The sequence below is a fragment of the Hydra viridissima genome, unplaced genomic scaffold, assembly GCF_058129835.1.
Source record: "Hydra viridissima isolate aposymbiotic clone 2 unplaced genomic scaffold, HvirCarnegie_v1 scaffold_12, whole genome shotgun sequence".
NCBI classification, from domain to species: Eukaryota; Metazoa; Cnidaria; class Hydrozoa; order Anthoathecata; family Hydridae; genus Hydra; species Hydra viridissima.
This window is the reverse complement of record NW_028324311.1, coordinates 10,775,660-10,797,600: the sequence shown is the minus strand read 5'-3', so window position 1 is coordinate 10,797,600 and position 21,941 is coordinate 10,775,660. Positions and strand designations below refer to the sequence as shown.

The 21,941-nt window shown below is 28.8% G+C and overlaps 1 protein-coding gene across 4 annotated transcripts; it reads right to left on the bottom strand.

Moving 5' to 3' along the window:
- Positions 1 to 1,141: 1,141 nt before the first annotated feature.
- LOC145194225 (SH3 and PX domain-containing protein 2A-like) lies at positions 1,142 to 21,201 on the bottom strand. 4 transcript variants are annotated; one of them, XM_090069382.1, is made up of 21 exons: positions 21,072 to 21,201; positions 19,996 to 20,076; positions 14,517 to 14,565; positions 14,229 to 14,305; positions 13,534 to 13,698; positions 12,742 to 12,869; positions 11,527 to 11,652; positions 11,313 to 11,430; positions 9,129 to 9,216; positions 8,955 to 9,016; positions 8,758 to 8,846; positions 8,531 to 8,578; positions 8,407 to 8,446; positions 7,620 to 7,680; positions 7,404 to 7,523; positions 2,881 to 3,103; positions 2,456 to 2,770; positions 2,215 to 2,282; positions 2,088 to 2,129; positions 1,912 to 1,952; positions 1,142 to 1,815 (listed from the first exon to the last, which is right to left on the bottom strand). In XM_090069382.1, the coding sequence occupies exons 4-21, from the start codon at positions 14,264 to 14,266 to the stop codon at positions 1,641 to 1,643; spliced, it is 1,947 nt and encodes a 648-aa protein (XP_089925508.1). In that variant the 5' UTR covers positions 14,267 to 14,305; positions 14,517 to 14,565; positions 19,996 to 20,076; positions 21,072 to 21,201; the 3' UTR covers positions 1,142 to 1,640. The 4 variants fall into 4 exon arrangements, with proteins under 4 accessions (XP_089925508.1, XP_089925506.1, XP_089925507.1 ...); XM_090069380.1 differs by having other exon boundaries at positions 13,574 to 13,698; positions 21,072 to 21,199; XM_090069381.1 differs by having other exon boundaries at positions 13,574 to 13,698; positions 21,009 to 21,184.
- Positions 21,202 to 21,941: the final 740 nt, after the last annotated feature.

Here is a 21,941-nt window from a genome sequence, read left to right as displayed (position 1 = left end):
TTCTACACAAGCAAACAAATACTTTTTCTTTACTTTTATTAAACAAACTAAATTTAAGCAAATTAAAATTAAAATTTGTACTAAGTTTTACTGAGAATTTTTATTTTATCATATTTATTCTAAAAAACGAAAAACCGAAAGTTAATATAGAGCAACTTATTGTAAGAATATGTTTTGTTAAATAAAAAAATATTTATATTTGAAATTTATGTAAATATGTAATATTCCGCTATTTTTATGAAAAAAATCTTATGTTAAACAAAAAAAACTAGATTTTTATTAGAAAATTATATATTTATCAATATTTGAGCTTAAGATATGAAACTTGATTATCATCAGTTTCTAAATTTTCATATCACCATTCCTTAATTCCGCCGCCATCTTGGGAGGCCAAAACTGGCTTCAAAAAATTTTTTCGTATACGCTATCCAGTTATATTTTGAGATCAGTGCTCGCGGTATGCAGTGATTAAATTTAAAAAAGGATGTCAAATAGGACTTTAATAAACAATTGATAATAAAAATGAATAAAAGATAATACGATAAACAGAAAAAAACAAACGCAACAAGTTTGCTAGTAAATTCAAAAGTTAGTGTTAAAAACATTCGTTAAGACGTTTTATAAATAAAGCTCTAATTTTATTCTTAGTTTTAACTTGATATTTGGCCAATTTTTGTTTATTTCCTTCTTTAAAAAATCTTAACTTAATAAAATAAAACAGAGATAATAATTATAAAATATATCCTCTGCCAAAAAAAACCCCACTAAAACAGTTACAAAATCCGAGGGGGAGAATTATGTTTTAGTTTTGCAGATGTCTATAATTTATGGTAATTTATGTTGATCGGAGATAACTTTTGTTTTTAGTTACCTTAATCTAATTCTTTTATTATTAGCTTTAAGGATAAAACGAGAATTTGAGTTCTCAATTCGAAGTACATTCAGCAGGCTCGCAGTGAGATAAAACTCCGCCCGCACTTTCCTTTTCTTACAAAGTTAAGGCCTGTTTATATGAAAAGCAGGCTGGCTCGCTTTAACAGGCCCTTAATCAAAAAATGACAAAAAAATATATATATAACTTTAAAAATTTCCATGTCTGTCAGACTAAACCACTTAATTAGAAAAAACTTCATAAAGATTAAAAAATATAAGATTTTTAATTCAAAATTTCTTTAAAAAAGTACAAAATATAATTTAAGGAAAAACGGATTTTTACAACAACTTTTCAACTAAAATTTACACATTTTTTACTTATATCTTTTGGGTTCTTCGCAAAAATTTTATAATTCAGTAACTTCGCAAATTTCTTTTCTAGAATACATCACCCATTTAATTGAATCTCCACAATAACCGCTTTTCAACCTTTTGCTCCTTAGAGTAAATTTGCCTTGTTAGAACTGTTATTCTAAGATATGAACAAATCATTTCGTTGCCTCAAAAGATCAATCGCCATCACAAGTTATGCTAAAAATAAGTTTACGGGTAATTTAGTATCTATTCACCACCCGTTTCCATTTAAAGTTGATATAGTTTCAGGTTTTCAGGAAACTTTGATTTCACTTCTACAATAACTTTTCGGCTTCTGATAAAAAATAAGATGAAGCAGGATTTTTCTTTCGCAATTTTAAAACAGGATGAAATCATTTGGGGACTTTTTCTTTAGAAAAACACATGCCAAGAGTTATGGGTTCTTTATGCTCTGAGTAAAACAATGGATATTTCTGATAATACGCAACAATATCCATCAGATTAGAAAAAGTAAGCTTTCCAATCAACAACTGGTCATTTTCTGATTCAATAGGAAAATGGCGAATCCTAAAGAAAAAATTATTTAGTTTGTAGTGAACATATGTTAAAGGAAGGTTAAAATTATTTCTAGTTCATCTTTGAGAAAAGCAAGGTAAAACTTACCTGTAACAATATTTCACTGAGAGTGCGTAAGAACCAGGTGCCTAACAGCAAGAAAATTTTACAATGAACTATTAGTAAATAAAACTATCAAAATATCAAGTATTCCAAAGTAAGAATGATAAATTTGTTATCAGTTTCAAAAACTTTAAACCAATAAAAACGTCACGATGACTTACACGTTGACTTTCTCTCACCAAAAACTCTTGTTGACGACCATACTAAAAGAAAAAAAACAAACTCACTTTTAAGCAAACCTCTCGATGACACTCAAAAGCGAAATTCCAAACTAAAAACATCAGTTACCGTGCTCAATATGCGTTCGCAATCAGCTCTTGATATTTTCCCAAAGAACCAAGGTTCAGCGTCGTACACTGAAAAAAACAAACTACTAAAAACGAGAGTTTCGGGTACTTTTCTCGGAAAAAATTAATTCAACGATATATAAATTCACTTGTCAATACGAAACAAAGTTTTTTGTGGCAAGAGAAAAAATTTCTTAGATTTAGCAACAGTTGCAGTAGATTTCCTAAAAAACAACAATTACCTGATCGTAGAACTACTTCTTCAGGTTGGCAATTCAAGTCTTCCTCGTACTTGCGGACATTACGAATATCATTCAGCAAAGGAGTCGGCAGTTGAGCGCGAGTGGGTACAACTAGGTCACTTTTAGGGTTATGGTTGTGATCTGGAAGGTTGCGTTTATAAAGTAGTTTGGGCTCAGATGACGGAGGAGAGCTCGATTTGTAACTTACTGCTTGAACTTCATGATCAGAATCTCCAAGCATGGGAGAAGCTTTTGGCTGCTCACGTGGGCGGGGACATGGTCGAGGGCGAGGTCTTGGTTTGGGAATGTTTCGAACTTAAAACAATAACACTGAACAATCAAAATTTAAAACAAAACATAAAATTTTTCAAATACTTTTTAGTTTTTTATGTAAAGTTATCTCCAATTATGCTAAACAGACCTACCTTGATGCAAGTCGTTATCAAAATCAAGTTTTCTCTCTAAGTATGTCTCCGGCACCCAACCTTGTTTTCCAACGTTACTATTTCGTTGCTCAATTAACATGACGAACATCCAACCAGAATCCGAAGAAACTAACTGCACAATATCGCCTTTACATAACGCAAGATCGTCTTTCTTTTGTTGGGTTGGATTGTAGTCGAGCAACGCGATGTAGTATTCCACCTCCTTTAGAAAATACGGAATTTCGCATGAAATTTGGATCCAATCAAAGTGGAGAAAAAAATTGCAATCGCATTTTATTTTAAAGCGATCAATTTTGTGTTAATTATTTCGTTTGAAAGAGTGTTTTTTATGAAACACTTACCTTTGATTTTTTAGCCTTTGATATTCCTAACATTTTGACGATTTAACGTAATCGTATCCATTAAAAAACAAACAATTTTTTTTTATCCACAAACATCCCACTATTTTTACTGTTTCTGCAATTTATTTACGAAAAATACTTTATTTACGAAAAGAACTCTTTTATTTACGAAACTTTAAACGCTCACAAAAAAAAAACTTATCTTTTTAACACAAGAGTTATAATACTTTAAATAACAATAGTTGCCAAGCAACTTGGCTCAAAAGATTAAATTTGAACTTAAAAACAATATATAGATATAAATTTGCTAATTCAAATTGTTTAAACTTCAATTAATTGAGGAATTGCATCTCCTTACAATAAGACGAGCTTTAATTGAAAAAGGTTCAGAATGACTACGGGCAGACAAAAATCACGGTATAAAAAAAATTTAAAAAAACCCACAAAAAGCACAGCAACAAATGCCACATTCTTATTAAGAATTCTAAATAAATGTGCTTTTTTAAAAGAATAACCACACGAAGAATTTTTAAAAAACTAAAATTTCGCAAAAACCGCAGAATAAAATTATATACGTTTTTAAAAATTCTTTAGAACTTCCAAGCCAGTCAAAATGACTGGTTTCAATTTTCAAGCAAGAAAATTACCCATTACAAATAAATATTTTTTTGTAACAACCAGGGCTGTGGAGTCGGAGTCGGAGTCGTGGAGTCGGAGCTCATTTTGGCTGGAGTCGGAGTCGGAGTCGGAAAAATTGTACCGACTCCGACTCCGGTTTAAAAAAAATCTTTCAAAGTTTCATAATTTTCATAAGGATTTTATAGATGTTACAAAACTACAAGTCCCAGGATGGTCTGAAAGCTGTAGGATATCCAGACACAATGGGAATTGTAGTTTGCAACAACTGGAGGACAAAGAGTTTGACATGTTATTTTTAGGCCTTTAAAACAGTGATAAGCAATAGGGTATTTTGCTGCTTATCACTGAGAATCATATATCACCTCCCTTGCGCTCTCCTCTACCTTCCCTTAAACTATATAACTTTATGATCCCCTAACTCCCGACTTAAATTGTCTGGCACTGTGCTACATATTCTTAGTAGAAAGCTAGGCGTGCCACCACCAAGCACCAAAGAGTTGCTCCACAAACAGAAAGACTGTAAGTATTCAATTAACTTTGTTTCTCAGAAGAGAGAGAATATTAGAAAATTAGTGATTGAAGAAGCTGTTAAATAAAAAGAAGAACTTAATGAATGTCTCAAGGGACGCTTTGTGTTTCTTAACAAAGAGAACTATTTTGCAATCAATGTTTAATTCTTTTTTGAAAAAAATGAAGCAGTTACCAAGACATTGGCAGTAAAAGACGCCAAAACTAATCACACCAGCGAATTTCTCCAGGTCTTAGTAGAAAAGATTCTTAAAGAATATGAACTTAAAGAAGAACAAGTTCTTTCATGTTTGAAATATTGTCCAACTGACAATATTTCAAACATGATTTTGACAAATTTATAATTTTACTTATGAAGGATTCGGAGTCGGGAGTCGGAGTCGGAGTCGGTCCATGATAAAATCAAGGAGTCGGAGTCGGAGTCGGAACAGCAGCTTACCAACTCCACAGCCCTGGTAACAACTGCATGACTTTTCTAGGTTTTTTATAGAAATAAATTTTGTTAGTTGTTTTTTTTTTTAACATGCGTTCCTATTACAATTATTTAGTGCTATACCTATTTATACCGGCATCAGTCAAAATGACTGGTGCCTAAAAGTCTAGACTATTTCAAAGATGGGTCTTTATCAAAGTTATAGACATAAAAGTGAACATATAGCCAAAACAAATTTACGATTTTTTGTCTACCTACTGATTTTCTTTATATAAACATTTCTCATTTATTCGTTGATGTTCATTCGATGTGTATCTTTGCGCAATTTTGTGAAAGATTTCTGTTTTTGAGTTTATATTACTGTTTTGTTGATTCAAACTTCATTTTATCTGTGAGATAAGAAAAAATTATCTTATCGGTTATTAGTTGTCTTCTTAGAGTTCTCCCCGTTTTCATGGTTGATTTTTATTTTAGTATTAATTCTACCCAATGGGTATTCCAAATAATATTGCGAAATTATTAGAAAAAATAAATGATATTTCTGAGGAATGTTGCGACATCGAAGACGATGAAATGTATGATAGTGAAGGTGAGCTAGTTGATGCCAAAAATGGGCCGTATGGTGAAGATGATATAATTGCCGAAGACATGAGCAATTACAAAGATTATGAAGATGAGTCTTCCAATGAAGAAGAAAATAACATGAACATTTTGAATAATACAAGAAAAAGAAAAAGGAATACCCAACTTTCAACGTCTGAAGATGAAAGTGAAGAAGAGGAAATTGAAAAAGAAATTGCATCCGATGGCACTGTTGAAATTGAAAGGCTGTACACTTGGTAGAAAACCAATTCATAATATTTTCAAAGATGTGGCCGGTCCTACAGGACATTCAAAAAAACATATCATGAAAGGCAAGTATAGTAGTGCATTTTCTTTGATCATAAACCATCCTATAATAGAGCACATTCGATCGTGTACGGAAGAGGAAGCCTCAAGAGTTTTAGGACGACCTTGGACATTAACCAAATCAAAATTACTGGGCTTTATTGGCATTCTTTATGCTCGTGGTGCATATGAAGCCAAAAATTTGAAACTCTCTTATTTGTGGAGTAAAAAACGGGGACCATATTTCTTTACTTCTGTAATTTTACTTAAACCGGATAAGTTTGGAATAAAATTTTAGTTAGCAGCGGATGTGAAAATCAAATAAATAATAAATGACTTTCCGTATCTAGGAAAAGACGAGGTCAGAGAAAAGCCAACCCCTCTTGGGGAATTCGTTGTTATAAAACTTATGGAGCCCTACATCATGAAAGGACGATGCGTCAACTGACAACTTTTTTTACAAGTGTATCTCTGGCTTCTAGAATTGGAACTATACGCGCCAATAAAAAGGAGTTGTCAAGATTAGTCAAAAAAAAAAAGATAGTATGCCTCGTTTTTCAACAATTTTATTCAGATCTAAACATAATCTCCTCATATTGACAAAAGCAAACCAACTAAAAAGGTCCTTGTATTGAGTACAAAACATAAATCGGCAAATATAAATCAACACGGGAAACGTTTACCCGAAACAGTTGCTTATTACAACAAAACCAAATTTGGTGTGGATGCGTCTGACCAAATGGCCAGAAAATATTCAGTGAAATCTGGTTCGAGGATATGGCCTCTGCAGGGTTTTTTCAATATACAATTTTTTCTTATACAACACCCACGCATTTATACTTAGCTTGTGTAAATGCGTGGGTGTTGTATAAAGAAACCACTGAAGAAAAGGTCACAAGAAAAGAGTCTATGTTCCAATTGGCAGATGTGCTTGCCAGTAATTACAAGAATCCAATAATGGATCATTCATTCCAAAAAATGGAAGAAACATCTATCAGTGCACCCAAGATGCGAAAATGGTGTCGAGTTGGTCAATGCCGTAATAATAAAACAACAAATATGTGTATTTTACGTAAAAAATATGTGGGAAATGTACTCAACGAAAAAAATATGTTTCCAAAAAATGTGAAAAGTAATTATTTTGTGATGACTGATGAGATTTGTATTCTAATGTTTACTTTTGTTTTTTTCTTAGTTTGATATTATTTTTTATCTTTATTTTAAATTAGAGTATAAAATCATTAGTATAATTTACTGTGATATTTCATATTCATAGATAAAACTGTTGTTACTTGGATTTAATTATCAATATTATTTATTTAGTCCTTTCAACACCCTATTAAGGTTTTATTATATATTAAAAATTATATATTTATTAATTTTTATAAGGCCAATCCATTAAAAAAAAAAGTTTAGCAATATCAATTACTTGGTATTTGTTAACCAGTCATTTTGACTGGTTTTGGTAAAAGTAGGTATAAATTTTTGCCGGTAGTTTTAGTTTTAAAGACGTTTTTAAAAAATCCCTATAAAAAAAAAAAAGCCATAAGATAAGGTCATTACAAAAGCAACCGATAGAACAATTATCACAAAACGAGACGAGACGAACGAACGACGAGAGAACAAATATAAATACTAGTCTACACTGTTTTAAGTGACAAAAAAAATTTTACCCCGCTTTTGCCAGGCTTGTTTAGCTTTCCTTGGTTCATGTACCTACAATTTTGCATGTGGTTCAACGGAATTTCATCCAAAACATTGCCTGTTGATTTGCTTCGTATTGATTTATATATCTGCAAAATGAATAGACGAGAGGCTCTTAAAAAAGACAAACAACTTAACCAGAATAATTATCACTACAAAAGAAAATCTTTTAAAGTAATTAAAACCTCTTTTATTGAACTCGAATCGTTTTCATCATTTTGAAACAAATCCCCATCGCTGGCTCGCCTAAAAACGATTCCTTTTTAAATTAAATACTTTGGGCACTTGGACAAAGAAAACTGCTCAACACTCCATATTATTCTAAAATATCTAAATTATCCTTTGAGAAATAGGGAAAGATATCATATAACAGAAAGCAAGATGACACACATGAAGAAAACACATATAAAGAACATTAACAAAAAGCGAAATGACATGACATGCACACATGCACAGTAATACCATAGCAAACGAAAATTAACAAGATCGTACACTCGATGTTATTCAATGACACGCAGCAAAAATTCGGAAAGCACGTAAAATCGTGCTTCGCTTAAAAAGAAGAAAGAACTGCTTGAATTTTCTGCATTATATTCGTGTAAGACAGAAAAACAAAGTCTTTCACAATTTTATGAGCTACCACTGACTATCACAACTACATACACACATCTGACTATCACAACTACATACACACATCTGACTATCACAACTACATACACACATCTGACTATCACAACTACATACACACATCTGACTATCACAACTACATACACACATCTGACTATCACAACTATATACACACATCTGACTATCACAACTACATACACACATATACTTTAAAATTTTTATGTAAAATAAACAGAAAATTTAAAAAAAAAAAAAAAATGTTTACTTTTGTTTAAAAAAGATTCAAAATACGAACCTCTTTTTTGTAATTCGAATATTTTTTATATACAATTTTTGTAACTTTACCTGAGCTCAATGTCAATTTCTGGCTTTAAACTGATCTGATCTAAACAAAAAGAGAACAAAAATTAGGTAATGTAAAAAAGTAGAAAATAAAATAGAAAATCAAGTAAAACTTTAAAATAAGCACCTTGAATAACAAACTTTCCACCAGAAAATGAAGCTGCACTGTACACAACTAATATTTAAAAATATAATTAACTATAATAATTAGAAATATTTTATATCTTAAACTTTAGAAGAACAAAACTATGCATAAATGCACGAGAATAACAAAGAAAAAAAAAGGGAAAAAGGCTATTTCAAAGGATATTTAAACGAAATTTAAAGAAACTAAACGAGTAATAAAATCTTTACAGCGCGATGGTCTCTTTTCTATCAGTGAATTATTTGAGTCCAATTTATTTTGAGTTTCAGATAATGATGACCAACTGCATACCGATTCTCTTTAAAAGAAAAAAGAAAAAAAAGAAAACAAACTAAAAAATCACATTTTAAAAAGAATAGCAACATTAAACTAAAAAAACGTGTAAAAATGAGTAAGAAAAGCAAACCTTCTTGGAGGAGGTTTTCGAATAATGGCATATAGCCCTGTTGCACTTGATATTGAGCATACCTATGAAATATATAACCTTTTTTTCCGTATCAATTTAAAACTGATACATTTGTACTGATTTTTTTTAACACTAAAAGAAATTTATCATAATTTAATGAGATAATAAGTTTACTCTATTTAAACGACTATCAGATTCTACAAATTCTTCATCCAGATTTCTTAAGTTAGTTGCAGGAGTTAACCCAACTTTTCCATGATATCTAAGAATAAATTTATAAAAGTAAATTATGACATTTGCTAATAAAAATTGATAAAAAAGTTGATGGGTAAGCAGTAATTGCTAAGTCATAAGATTCTAAAGTAAAACTAAGATTCTCTAAAAAAATATTTAATCAATGTATTAGATCCATCCAAGTGGTCAAAAATAAACTTTAAGTAAAAAAAAACGTTAGATGTAGTTTTGACCATTTGAATGGATCTATCAGTTAGATAACAATCCAATAATACCAGGCACCTACCAATACCACCAATACCATACACTAAATCTCTATAAGATATGCTGGAGTGTCAAATTCAGAACTTTATTGAATGAATATAACACTAAATTAAATGAACTTTTTCTGTCTAAATTTTGCGTGTCTAAAACTTGCTACTTACTACATTATTTGATGCAAAGATCTTTTTTTTGTATGAATTGAAAGGAATGTTTCTAATTAATGTTTCTTTTTCAAAACCTGAAGGAGTAAATAAAATTGGTCCTCATCAATGATTTTATCTTACTAAAATCATAGTTGAGGGCCAGATCTTTCAGCACCTGAAAAGATTATAACAAGTCAGGTGCCTTAATAGCAACCAGTGCAGTACTTTGAGATGAATAATAACTAGAAATATTGCAAAATCAAAAAATTGATCTAAATCTAACAGAGCTTTAGATCATAATCAAATGTCTACTATCTAAATCACCATATAAAAAATCACCATGTAAAAAATCACCATATAAATACCTGACTGAAAGTTTGAGTTTAAATATGTTGTCTTGAAAATATTTGTGCTCTAAAACTTCCCAACTTTATTTCATTTAAAACTAAATATTCTGTGTAAGAGTAAAAAAAACCCACTTGATTCAAAATGCTTTTCAAAAAGCACTAAAGTTTAGAAATTTCAAAAATATTTCAACAAAAAAAATTGAAAACAAACCTATGTACAATATTATATTTTATTAACTCTGCACTATGTTATTCAGCAGTTTAAATTACCATTCAAGCAAATCTATGAATCATGAAACCTGTCAACTAGTGGTAGTTGGTGAGTAATTTGTTGGTATTTTAAAACATTATGGCATAAACTGAGAAAAATGTGGAAAACATGAAAGAAAAAAAAAGAATGATAATGATGAATTAAAAGCTGGTCAGCTGTGTATACATTTAAATATCAAGTTTGTTAAATTACTCAATTAAAGCAACCAAAAATGTAAAATACATGTTAGGAAAGTCAGAGTACAAAAAAGAAAAGTTACACAACTAATACATTAACAACTTGTTCTCATACTGTAATTCAGCAAAAACAAAGAGCTCACGGATAGCTAGGATCTAGAAGAGCTAGGATCTTATTAAAAACAATTTTAGAAGAAAGAAACATAAATTTTAGAACTTAACAAGAACATAAAAAAAAAGAACTCTGTAGAAAATTTTCTTTACTAGAAGAGAACCAGAGATCATGCAAGAAAAAAACACTTTGTTGCTTTTCTAAATAGACACTTATTATAGAGTAATTAGTATTTCAAATAAGTACATGAAATTCATATATCATTAAGCTCTGACATTTGAAACTATTTATACAATTCTATGGCCTAAGCAATATCAAGACTTGTAGCTAAAACTGATAAATGTTTGATCTTTCTTAATTTTCCTAGTCACACAATTTTGTGATAGCACATTAACAATAAATCTATGTGCGATTTGTTACACAATATCAAAATATGAAAATTCTTATTTGTCAATAATTGGATATAATTGGTTTATATAGCTACAAAAATGATTGATTGCTTAAATTTTTCCTTTAATTTCCATTAATACGACCCAAATAATAATAAAAACACACTCATAACGTATTATTGCAGAGCTGGAGACTTTTGAATTAATACTAGAATGTGCTTGAATTGAGAGAAATTAGAAAAATTAGCTTAAAGTTTTTTATATAAACAATGCATGACTTACTTTAGAATACAGTAAAATACTGTTAGCAAATAAAATGTATAATTACTGTTTTAATCATTATGATAAAGTATTTGGCAGTAAATTGGTGAATTTATGAAAAGTCAAAGAAATTTGAAGCCTGGAACAAATAGTAATATTACCTTATTTTCCACCAACCGTATTGACTTTTCTCTATAACTTCTATTTCTTCATCAGCAGGATAAGACAGTTCATCATCATTTTGACTGTTATAGACATTAACTGACTTGTATATTTCACCTGTATATAATATTTTCAGTAACAAAAATACTTTACATTTGGATGTAACTAAACAAAAAAACCAGCGAATTTTATTAAAGAACAAAGTAAAAGTACCTTTCCCTTCAGTAATAACAGACACCCAATCATAGCCAAAATCATCTTTTGCATTTTTCATAGGCTCTAAGTATGTAGCTGGGGCCCAACCTTGTTTTCCAGCATTATCTGCTACAAACCACCAACCTATAAATAACAGGACTGCTGTTCAGATGAAATAATAACTACCCTTAAAGTTTGAATTGTCTTTATGATCATTAATTTAAAATTATCATGAAACTTTAAGGTTTGTATAAATTATGTTTATATTTAAAAGGAATGTGGATAATATGTTAAGAATCCAAGTGTGAACAATGACTTGGGGTCAGTCTTTGTTAAAGGCATCAGTGAAAACCATAACATTTTTATTATACCTTTAACAAAGACTAAAACCAGATCCCCAAGGAGGTAAATTATTCTGATTGTATTTTGAGTAAACTGAAAATTTCAGTAAGCTGGATGTGCACTACATTGTTAAAATTTCAATGAAACTCTACAAGTTCAATGTTTGCAGGTCTAAGATAGAAAAAAGTTTGCAGATAGAAAAAGATTGTTTTAAATACCATTCCTCTTGCAGAGTTTTGTTTGTAAAATGAAGATTTTAACTCAAATCTAAAGTCATAGTTTGTTAACTGGCTTCTAGTAAATTAATCTGTTTAGCATTCATTGGTTTAACTACTGAAATCATTTATCTCAGAACATCTCATAATACTGTATAAGGTATTTTGTGCTAGAAGCTAAATGACTCTTTACCATAACTTCAGAAGACCAAAAGACTTCAGTAACATATCAGTAAATGTGAAGAAAAAATTAAAATCTTCTAAAAATAAATCAAGATTTCTATTTTTATTCATATTATTTGAATCAGAATTTTTTTATCTTCATTAAGCAAATTAAAATTTCAATTTTTATTTAATTTTAAAAGTGCAAGACCAAAATTAAACAGAATGAGAAAAACCAAACAAATTTTTGGTAATGTCACAGTTAAAGATGGGAAAGAACCTGAACCCATATCTTTTAACCAAACCGAATAAGAACTCTGATTGAAAAGAAAACTTAGAACCCAAACTAAACTTAACTAGCAAAGAACCTGAAACAAAATAGATCTAAAAAATATGAGTTTACACCAGAGAATGGTTAAAGAGTATATTATTTATATCATAGACCCAAAGTATGAACCCAAACAGAACTAAATAGTTTGGGTCATTTCCTTATCTTCAGTATTAGTAAACATACCTTTTTCATTCTTTTCAATAATTGTTACCACTTCCCCAGCAACCAATGAGACTTCTCCAATATTTATTGCCTGATAGTTTGCTATTACTTTGTACTGTTCATCTTTATGCAGCTTTGGCAGCTTTTGTCTAATTAAAAAATTAAAATTTCAACTTCAAAATTATCCTGATAAGTTAAGAAAGAAAAAACCTCTTAGAGAAAGAAAAAAACTTCTTACAAAAAGTAAAAAAAAAAAAAAAAATTAAAAAAAAAAAAAAAATTTTTAAAGTTCTGCTTTTAAGAGGTTGTTTTTATCATTATGTAATAAACATATTCTAGTCACTTTTAAAAATTTTTAACTTTCAATAATTTTCTTTAACAACCTATGTATTTTTAGGCTGTTTTAGCATTAAATAACTTTAACTAGCTTTAAATAATCTAAACTTGAACACTGCTAAAATAAAAAAAAAAAGATAAACCTGACGTTTTGTTGAGCTAATTGTGGAAGAATTAGTTAATAAAACAACTTTATAAATGCTGTGACTTTCTCTTGAAAATTAGACTATCATCATAAAAAACTCAAACTTCACAAATAACTTTTTAATTAAAAACATCTGACCTAACTCTCTGCTAACTATGGTAACCTACACTGCTAAATGTGGTAGAACTAACAATTTTACAAATGCTGCCACTTTCTCTTGATCATGGTTTAGTCTTGATCATTTCAATTTTCTATAGTAAACCAAAAATGAGCCTATAATCATTAAAAACTTAAAAACCTTGCTAATAATTTTTTAATTAAAAACATCTAACCTACTCTGTAAGACATCACAAATAAGTCTCAAATAATTACTTAGTCCCATCAGTGGTTTCTGAGACATGCCGCTCAATATTTTTTCGGATATCTGTACCCCATAAATCAAAGAAACGTAGAACCAAGAATGATTTAGAAACTTCATCTGGTAATTGAATGATTTTCTGAAAAGGAATACAATTCATAGTAAAATTATGTACAATAACAAACATAACTCAATAAATGAATCAGTATTTAATCCTTTCAGTTTTTTATTAAACAACTTTTCTGTTAAGTAAAGGACAATAGAACCTTTAAGAAATGAGTAATTTACAGTGTGTTCTTTTTTGGTAATAATAAAAGGTTAAATTGATGTTAACTTGACAAACTTAATAAAATTTCTAAAAATTTTAAGTATCAGTCTTGGTATGGAAAGTATTGTGTAGTCACTGAATCTGTCATTTTTTACAAAACTGTCCTACAATAATAATACTGAATTGGCTTTGGTCTTAGTAGGATGGATTTTTCCGATAACAACTTCAAAGTATCGCTGATGGCAGTATTGTACATATGAGTATATGTAGATGAAATAAATGCATAGATAGTAGATAGTAATAAAACCCTCAGAAGCAGATTTATTTACCATAATTTTTTTTTACTAAATTACTTTTGAGTAAATAAAAATAATAATACTTAAAGAACTAAATTATTATACATTACAGAAATCCTCAACAGCTTTACAATCTTTCTCATTGCCAACCTTTTTTAACAATCCCCAATGGAATTTTATAACTAAACCAAAAAACGATTTACAATGTTAAAACAGATGAAAATAAATTGAAACAACAGTGAATTTAAGGAATTTTTTATACAAAATGAATATTCTAAGTTTTGAAAAAATCAATAATTAAAAGCAACATTTTGAATGGTTTTTTTACAAGTTCGACATTTAACACAACAACAACAAACACATAACATAAAAATGCAAGATTAAAAAACTTACGTGGCACATTTGGAATTCTATAACTTGTGAACATTTCAACTAGAACTGCCTAAAAAAAAAAAGCATGGAAGTTCTAAAATTTAAAAAAGCAATTTTAAAATTGACAAAAAAACACTTTTTTTCCAATGGAGGTTACAAGATTTTATGAATGTCACCTGCTTATGTTTAATGAATGTTTATTATTTGCATGACATCTTTTGATGTTACCATCAAAAACTTTGTAACAGGATCAAGGTTATTTCCAATAATTTTCAAATTATTACTATTAATATTCTTGAAACGCTTAGACATTATTAGCATTTTCCAGGATGTGTTAATTGACTCATGATGTACCTGCTGCATCATTTATAAAAAATGTGTGATGAAAACAATGTCAAAAGAAGTTAGCTTGGTAACTGTAAATAGACAACAACAGCAGTTTAAAGGTGTTAGCCAAACTTGCATCGCCACACCAAATGGAAAGACAGTATGTGTGGAAGCACTTGTAGTTGACTTCAAACCACTGGCTTTTTGTTCCTTAATGGGCATGAATGGAATAGTGGCACTTGGTGGAGTATTGATTTCTGCAATGCGATATATTTGTTTTATGGGAAAAAAAGAAGTATGTTTACTTGTTCTAAGAAGGGATATGACAAAAGATGTTAGTGATATGAATATAATAACTCTTTGAAAAGAAAAATAGAGAATAGATAATTGTATGGAAATGGAATGTCAAACCTGAAACTCTGGTGAATAAAACTGCTGAATATACTATCCCTATCGGCATAAAACACAATTAAAAAAGAGAAATTGAAGAGTGGATAGAGAAAAATGGCTGCAAATGAATGAAGTGAAAAAACACAGTCCAGTAAGCCCATCATAAGCCCATCATAAAGAAAGCAGTGTTGGACTAAGTTCTATTGCAACATAAAAAGATCTGGAAAAGAGCATCATTACATTGATGATACTCTTATAAATGAAGGCATCATATCAGTTCGCAGTGTACTTGACCATTTAGAAATGTATGAACTATATTGCAAGCGGTTCATGTATCCGAAGGAGCAAGAGTTTTAGGGTTACAAGTTAGAATTGAAAATAAGAAATTATTTTGGAAGAGAGAAAACAACTTTGGTGAAGTTCCAAGTTCACTAACAAGGCATAAGATCTTTTTTTTATGCGGAAAAATGGCAGGGAATCTTCGAGTTTGTGGTTGGTTGCGTGTTGCTTTGTTATTTGTTAAAAGAACAGCAAATGGCCTAACAAAAAGATGGGATGAAAAAATACAATTTTTGTTGAAGAAATAGTGAATGACACAGTAAAAAGAACACGTAACAACAATCCTGCCAAAGGAGTTTGGAATGTTTATGGCAACAGTGTCTCGGGTGACTTAAAGCATGTCTGGCTTTTATCAGTGTTCGGTTGCACTAATAAAAGTTTCTTTTGAGCATAACTTTTTTTGGCAAACTTAAATGAACGTTACCAGGCAAAAGTTGTTAAAAATTTAAATAATAATTTTTTACAACATTATGGGTTATGACAGACTTTGTCTTTTCTGAAAAAGGAGAATATCTTTAAAAATAAACAAAATGATCTTTAAGTACAACTTCTTTAGTAATGTTCAGTCTAGTACACTTCGATAATTATTATTATTCACTTGTACAACAAGTGATTTGTGGTATGATTAGAAAATCAGATATTTTTTATAAACTTCCAGCGTCCCCCCTAACATGACTATAAGGAGCAAACATTGTTAACAACACTTTGAGCTATATAGTCGATTAGCGTATTTAAGGTTGTTTTTTTTTGTCAGGTGAATCCATGTGATCAAATTTACATTTTTACTTGGACAACACCAGGTTTTGATCAAATAACAAATGTTGATAAGTTAATAAAGAGGTAATAACTATGGGAAATGAGTCTCTTCTGCCGTTGGGAAAAAGAAAATTATATAATGATTAGTAAATAAAAATATCAGTAACAAGCAAACAATCTTGTATAGCCAATCTTTTAGGATTGCTTGTTGACCTGTGTTTAAGAGATTTAAACTGGCCTGTGAAATTTTGGATTTTTAAAAAATTTGTAGTTGTTTCAAGCAAAACAAAAATCATTTTCTAGCTTGAAAGTTTTACATAAAAATATGTTAAACCAATTGTCTTTTTGCTGTTTATTTTTTGTTTTTGGTTTTTACTTGAAAATGAATTTAATGTTTCACTTAATCTTTTCTAATTTTTATGATTCATTTTCTGTGTAATATACTTGGTATATGTTAACTCAGCATGTCTTAAAACCTTCAAAATATAAATACTTGCAGGAACATATGTGCATACACACATACATACATACATACATACATACATACATACATACATACATACATACATACATACATACATACATACATACATACATACATGCATATGTAAATACATACATACATTCATGCATTCATACATACATCTAAGTTGTTAATTTTTCAATTACTACTAAAAGTTTTGTGAAATTTTCATTTTTCAGCAAGTCTAATAATGATAAAAAACAAGACAAGTTTTGAAAGTACAAGGAAAAGTTGCAAAATCCAAATGTTTTTCATCAATTATATATCTTTAGTCAACCTTGATGTTTTAATTGGTGGTGGGTCTAAGTAAAACCTATGCAAATATAAGAGAAATATTTTAAATTTCCTTGAATTCCATTAAATTTTTTTTTTCATTATATGATAACTACATTGTAATGTGTATAAAATACAAGGTGCTGGATTAATATTGACAAATTTTTAATAACTGTTTCTCATAAGACAATGAAAAATAAATATCAAGCACTCTTCAAAATGCATCATAGTGTTAAACAGATTGTTTCATCGCAAACGTAAGAAATGAAAATATTAAATATTTAGTATTTACTAATTAATCTTTTTTTTTTACCAATAATTGATCACTTTAAATAATTGTGTTAAATCTCACAACAGGATTTTGCTAAATTTCATTCTTTCATCCAGCTTCTCCATTGTTAATTTTTAGAAAATACTTTGGAAAACTTTTGGAAGTTGACAAAGGCTGATATATCCAAGGTTATGTAAAGCATATGGTGGATCAGACTGATGACAGGGCCAGTAAACCTAATTTTAAAGCAATTTAAAAAACAATCTTTAACTGTATTTTGTTTTAGAAAGAAAATATTTTACTACCTTATGTTTATCTATAAGTTTTTATTTTCTAAACTCAAGTAAGTTATTATCTCCTGATTTATTAGAGTCAAATGTTAAGATGTAGCCTGTGTTTGGGGTAATGAAAAGTGAAAAAATAAAATTATCAGGAAAAATATACACCAGGGTCAACCTTTGGCATTTTTGTATTATAGGCAAGTGAAAAATACCCCTCAAAAAGTCAAGGGACTTTTAGGGGGTATTTTACAAGGTTTTTCCTATTTCTACCGTGCAAATTTCAAATTTTGCAAAAAAAAAAAAAACAAAAAAAAAAAAAAAAAAAAAAAAAACAAAGTTGAAGAGGTTTCAAACATTTAAGTTTGAACCTAAGAACATAGCTAAACTGTTAGTATTTTCACATGAAAGCTGAAATTTTAGGAGGCCTAAAAAAAAATTCATCATTTTCAAAAAAAAAAAAAAAAGGTATGAAGATTTTTATGCCAGTTTCTTCACATTAGTATCAAAGAAAGATACTTTTACAGAAAATTTAGTAAATTGTCCAATTTTTTCCATAAGAAGAGTTTGGTTGTTGAAGCAATAAAGGATTTTCTGAGCAATATTCTCAAAAAGCATGAAATATTTTGGAACCTAAGTTCAATAAAAACATAGACTTAAAAATAGGTAAATATAAACACTTATATTTAATAAAAAAAAAAAAAAAGTACTTTTTTTGAAAATATAAATGTTTATATTTACCTTTATATTTCTATCTATTATCGGTTGTTTCAATAAAAACAATGCAATCAATCCCACAAGGTAAAAACACGTCACACACATTTAAAAAAAACTAAGCAGGAAAATGGCTGATTATCCAATGCAATCATCTCTGCAATTAAGTTATGAGATTCATAACTTAATTGCAGAGATGATTGCATTGGATAATCAGCCATTATCCATAGCTGAAGATTTAGGTTTCAACAGGTTAATAAAAAAATTAAAACCAAATTATGCTATTCCCAGCCATAAATATTTTACCAATACAGTATTACCATCAATTCACTCAACAATATTGGATATGCTGAATTCATAAGCTTTACTACTGATATATGAACCAGTAGTTCAAATAAAAACTTCATGAGTCTGACAGGTCACTGTTTAAACAATACATTTAATCAGAAAACTGTTGTACTTAGAGTAGCTCCATTTCCTGAGAGGCATACAGCAGGAAATATTGCTGAAGTGATTGAAGATATTATGGCTAAATTCAAAATATCACCTTTAAAAATTCATTTAATAGCTAGAGATAATGGTGCAAATACTGTTAAGGCTATTAAAGATAGCCAATATGATAGTATGCCTTGTTTTTTACACACACTGCAACTAGTAATTTCACCTAATTAATGAGTGTATTTTTGAACAAACAGTATTCAAGAATGTCATTGCAAACAGCCATTCCATTGTTGGGCATTTTAGCCATTCTCGAATTTATGAACAAATGAAACCTCTAACCATGTATGCACTTGGTAAAAAAATGGTAAGCTTCCTTCATTAAAAATGCAAACAAATGGATGATTATTGGAAAACTATGTGTTTTGCTAAAAAATTTCCACAAAACAACAGTTTGCTTGAGTGAAAGAAATTCTATTGTCTCAGATATTATACCACAGATACAGTTTTTGAAACATTTCATTAATAAAGCTTCAATTGATGACAAGTTCATTGGCCTGAAGAGTACACTGATTTAACTAATTCAATGGAGAATAGTTTCAAACAATATATTGATAACTATAACATCATCTTGTCAACATTTCTTGATCCCAAATTCAAATTAAAAATGTTCAAAAATGAAAACACCTTTTTGGTTTTCTGTGATTTCCACCCGTGGTGGAAATCACAGAAAACCAAAATGTCACTATTACCAGAGCTTGCTTTAAAGTATTTAAGCTGCCCACCGTCTTCTGTGGAGAGTGAAAGACTTTTTAGTATTGGTGGAAATGTATTTACTGCAAAGAGAAAAAGCTCAACAGGAGCTCATAGTGAAATGTTAATGTTTCTGAATTATATTATGAGAAATTAAAAATATTTGATTTTGTCTCTTCAACCTAATTTTTAAATATACAAATTTTAAAATAAAAAAATACACCATGCTTTTGTCTTTTTTTAAAAAGCAGTTAAAGTATTGGTGTCAGTATTGGTATCTGTCTTTATTATTGGTCTACTTTTAATTAAAAATATTCTTGCCAACTCTACAGTGTGAGTTTTAATTTTATGAGATGGTATTTTTCCTTAACAGAAACATTTTCAATCTACTTTTTAAAAAAATGTGGCCAAAACCATACAAATTATAAAAACATTTACCTGAAAGTCAAATAGCATACTATGTGGTCGGTAAACCATTGCATCAGTGTTATTACTCCATTTTAACTGTAAGATAAATTCCTGAAACAAGTTCACATAAAAAATATGTTAAATGCATATTTTTGTGTTTAATTTTTCTTTTTCTTTTTCTTAAGAAAAATTTGAGACAAACATGAAAGAGTGAGACAAAAACAATATAAAAAGGCAAGACTATTTGTTTCTCACATAAGTTATTAAATAGATGATATAAAATTTTAAATTTTAAAAATATTTTTTTACTTTTAAATAATAACATAGTGTTTTTTTTTTAAAGGAAAGAAAAAAAAATTCTTATTCAAAATATTTTTAAAAAAGTTTTCTCAAAAGTATTTTTCATTAGTTGTTAGAGCAACTTTAGTAAGATGTAAGAACAGCTTCAAAACTTAATTTTAGTGATAAAAGTGTATTAATAACAAAATATTAGTAATAAAATATTAGCAATAAAAAATTAGTAGTAAAAAATTAGCAATAAAAAATTTAAATTTAGAGACTACATAAACTTTTAACTCTTTACTACTTATTTGCTTAAATTGCAAAAAACAACAGAAGATTTATGCAAATAAATAAAAGAAACAAAATATCAGTAACAGTTAAAAACTTTTCCGTGAGTATAATATTTAAACAAGCTGCAGGTCACATGGGCTGGATAATAGTTTTGTAAACAACATTAGGATAGTGTTACTAACTTATGCGGCCCATGTAAAATATTGATACTAAGAGCTATACCAAAAGTATTTATTAAAAGAAAAAGGGTTGTAAACCTTTGAGTTTGTGTACAGTATTTCTTTTATTAACTTTAATTAGAGAAAAAAAAACAATAGAATAGCAAACTGAAGAATCATAAAATATGTATTAAACAGATTTGATTTAAAAATAAAAAAAGTAAAAAGTATTAAATAGGTTTGTCTTCTTAGCCTTCAGTATATTTTTTAAAAAGAATTATTTTGAAGTCACACCTTTATAGCTAAACTTACTGTAGGGTTTTCTCATGTCTTGTAAAAATTCAAGGTATACAATTAAACTTAAAGCACACATACATATCTTTTCCCAGCAATTTTATCCTTTTTGATTTTTTCTAAACCCAAAACTTTAATGTCAATAATATGTCTTCTTTCCATGCTTTTTGCTATTAATTTCTTCTAATTTTACTAGAAAAGAAGCTATATATATATATATATATATATATATATATATATATATATATATATATATATATATATATATATATATATATATATATATATATATATATATATATATATATATATATATATATATATATATATGTATATATATATATATAACGAAAGCTTAATATATACACAAGTAATATGTTCACTAACAGAAAAAAAAAATCACGTATTCAGTATTACATCAACTTCCTTAATTGCTAGACTTTATTCGGATATTTTTCAAACACGAGGTCAAAAGTATTGCTAGTTGCTGAAGTCGTGATTTTCTCTTATTTAAATACCGCTCAATTTTTTAGGTGGTGTTTATGTACGCAGTGGTTACTCGTTGACATTAAAAATTAAGTTTTATAAAGGATTAATGCAAATGCGTATCTCGATTTATTTACTCTTGTAAAAAGAGATTCAAATTAATGTTAATTTTTAAAATTGTATAACAAACATAAAAATATGCAAATCTGAATACCTTTTAAAAATACTAATATTTGTTTATGAAATATTATAAGCGCAAATGAATTAAAAAGTGCCTCATTGTATCATAATTTATCTTCATGCACTATACTTAACTTTAAACCTTAAAAGATTCCTGATAGAACTGAAATTCTTATGCTTAAAGTTAATGTGTAATGAATTTTAATTAATTCCTTTTTTTTTTTTTAATGAGAATTGGTCTGAATTTCGGATTTGCTGCGTATAAACATATCAACTATACTGTCC

What these genes read in the sequence shown, in the direction of transcription:
- LOC145194225 (XM_090069380.1), bottom strand. Translation starts at nt 21,152, where the DNA reads ATGGAAAGAAGACATATTATTGACATTAAAGTTTTGGGTTTAGAAAAA. An exon ending in GTATGCTATTTGACTTTCAG is followed by an intron (nt 14,566 to 19,995) that starts GTAAATGTTTTT and finishes TTTTTTTTTTAG; the next exon opens with GCAGTTCTAGTTGAAATGTT. An exon ending in TATTGAAAAGAATGAAAAAG is followed by an intron (nt 11,653 to 12,741) that starts GTATGTTTACTA and finishes TGTTATTTATAG; the next exon opens with GTTGGTGGTTTGTAGCAGAT.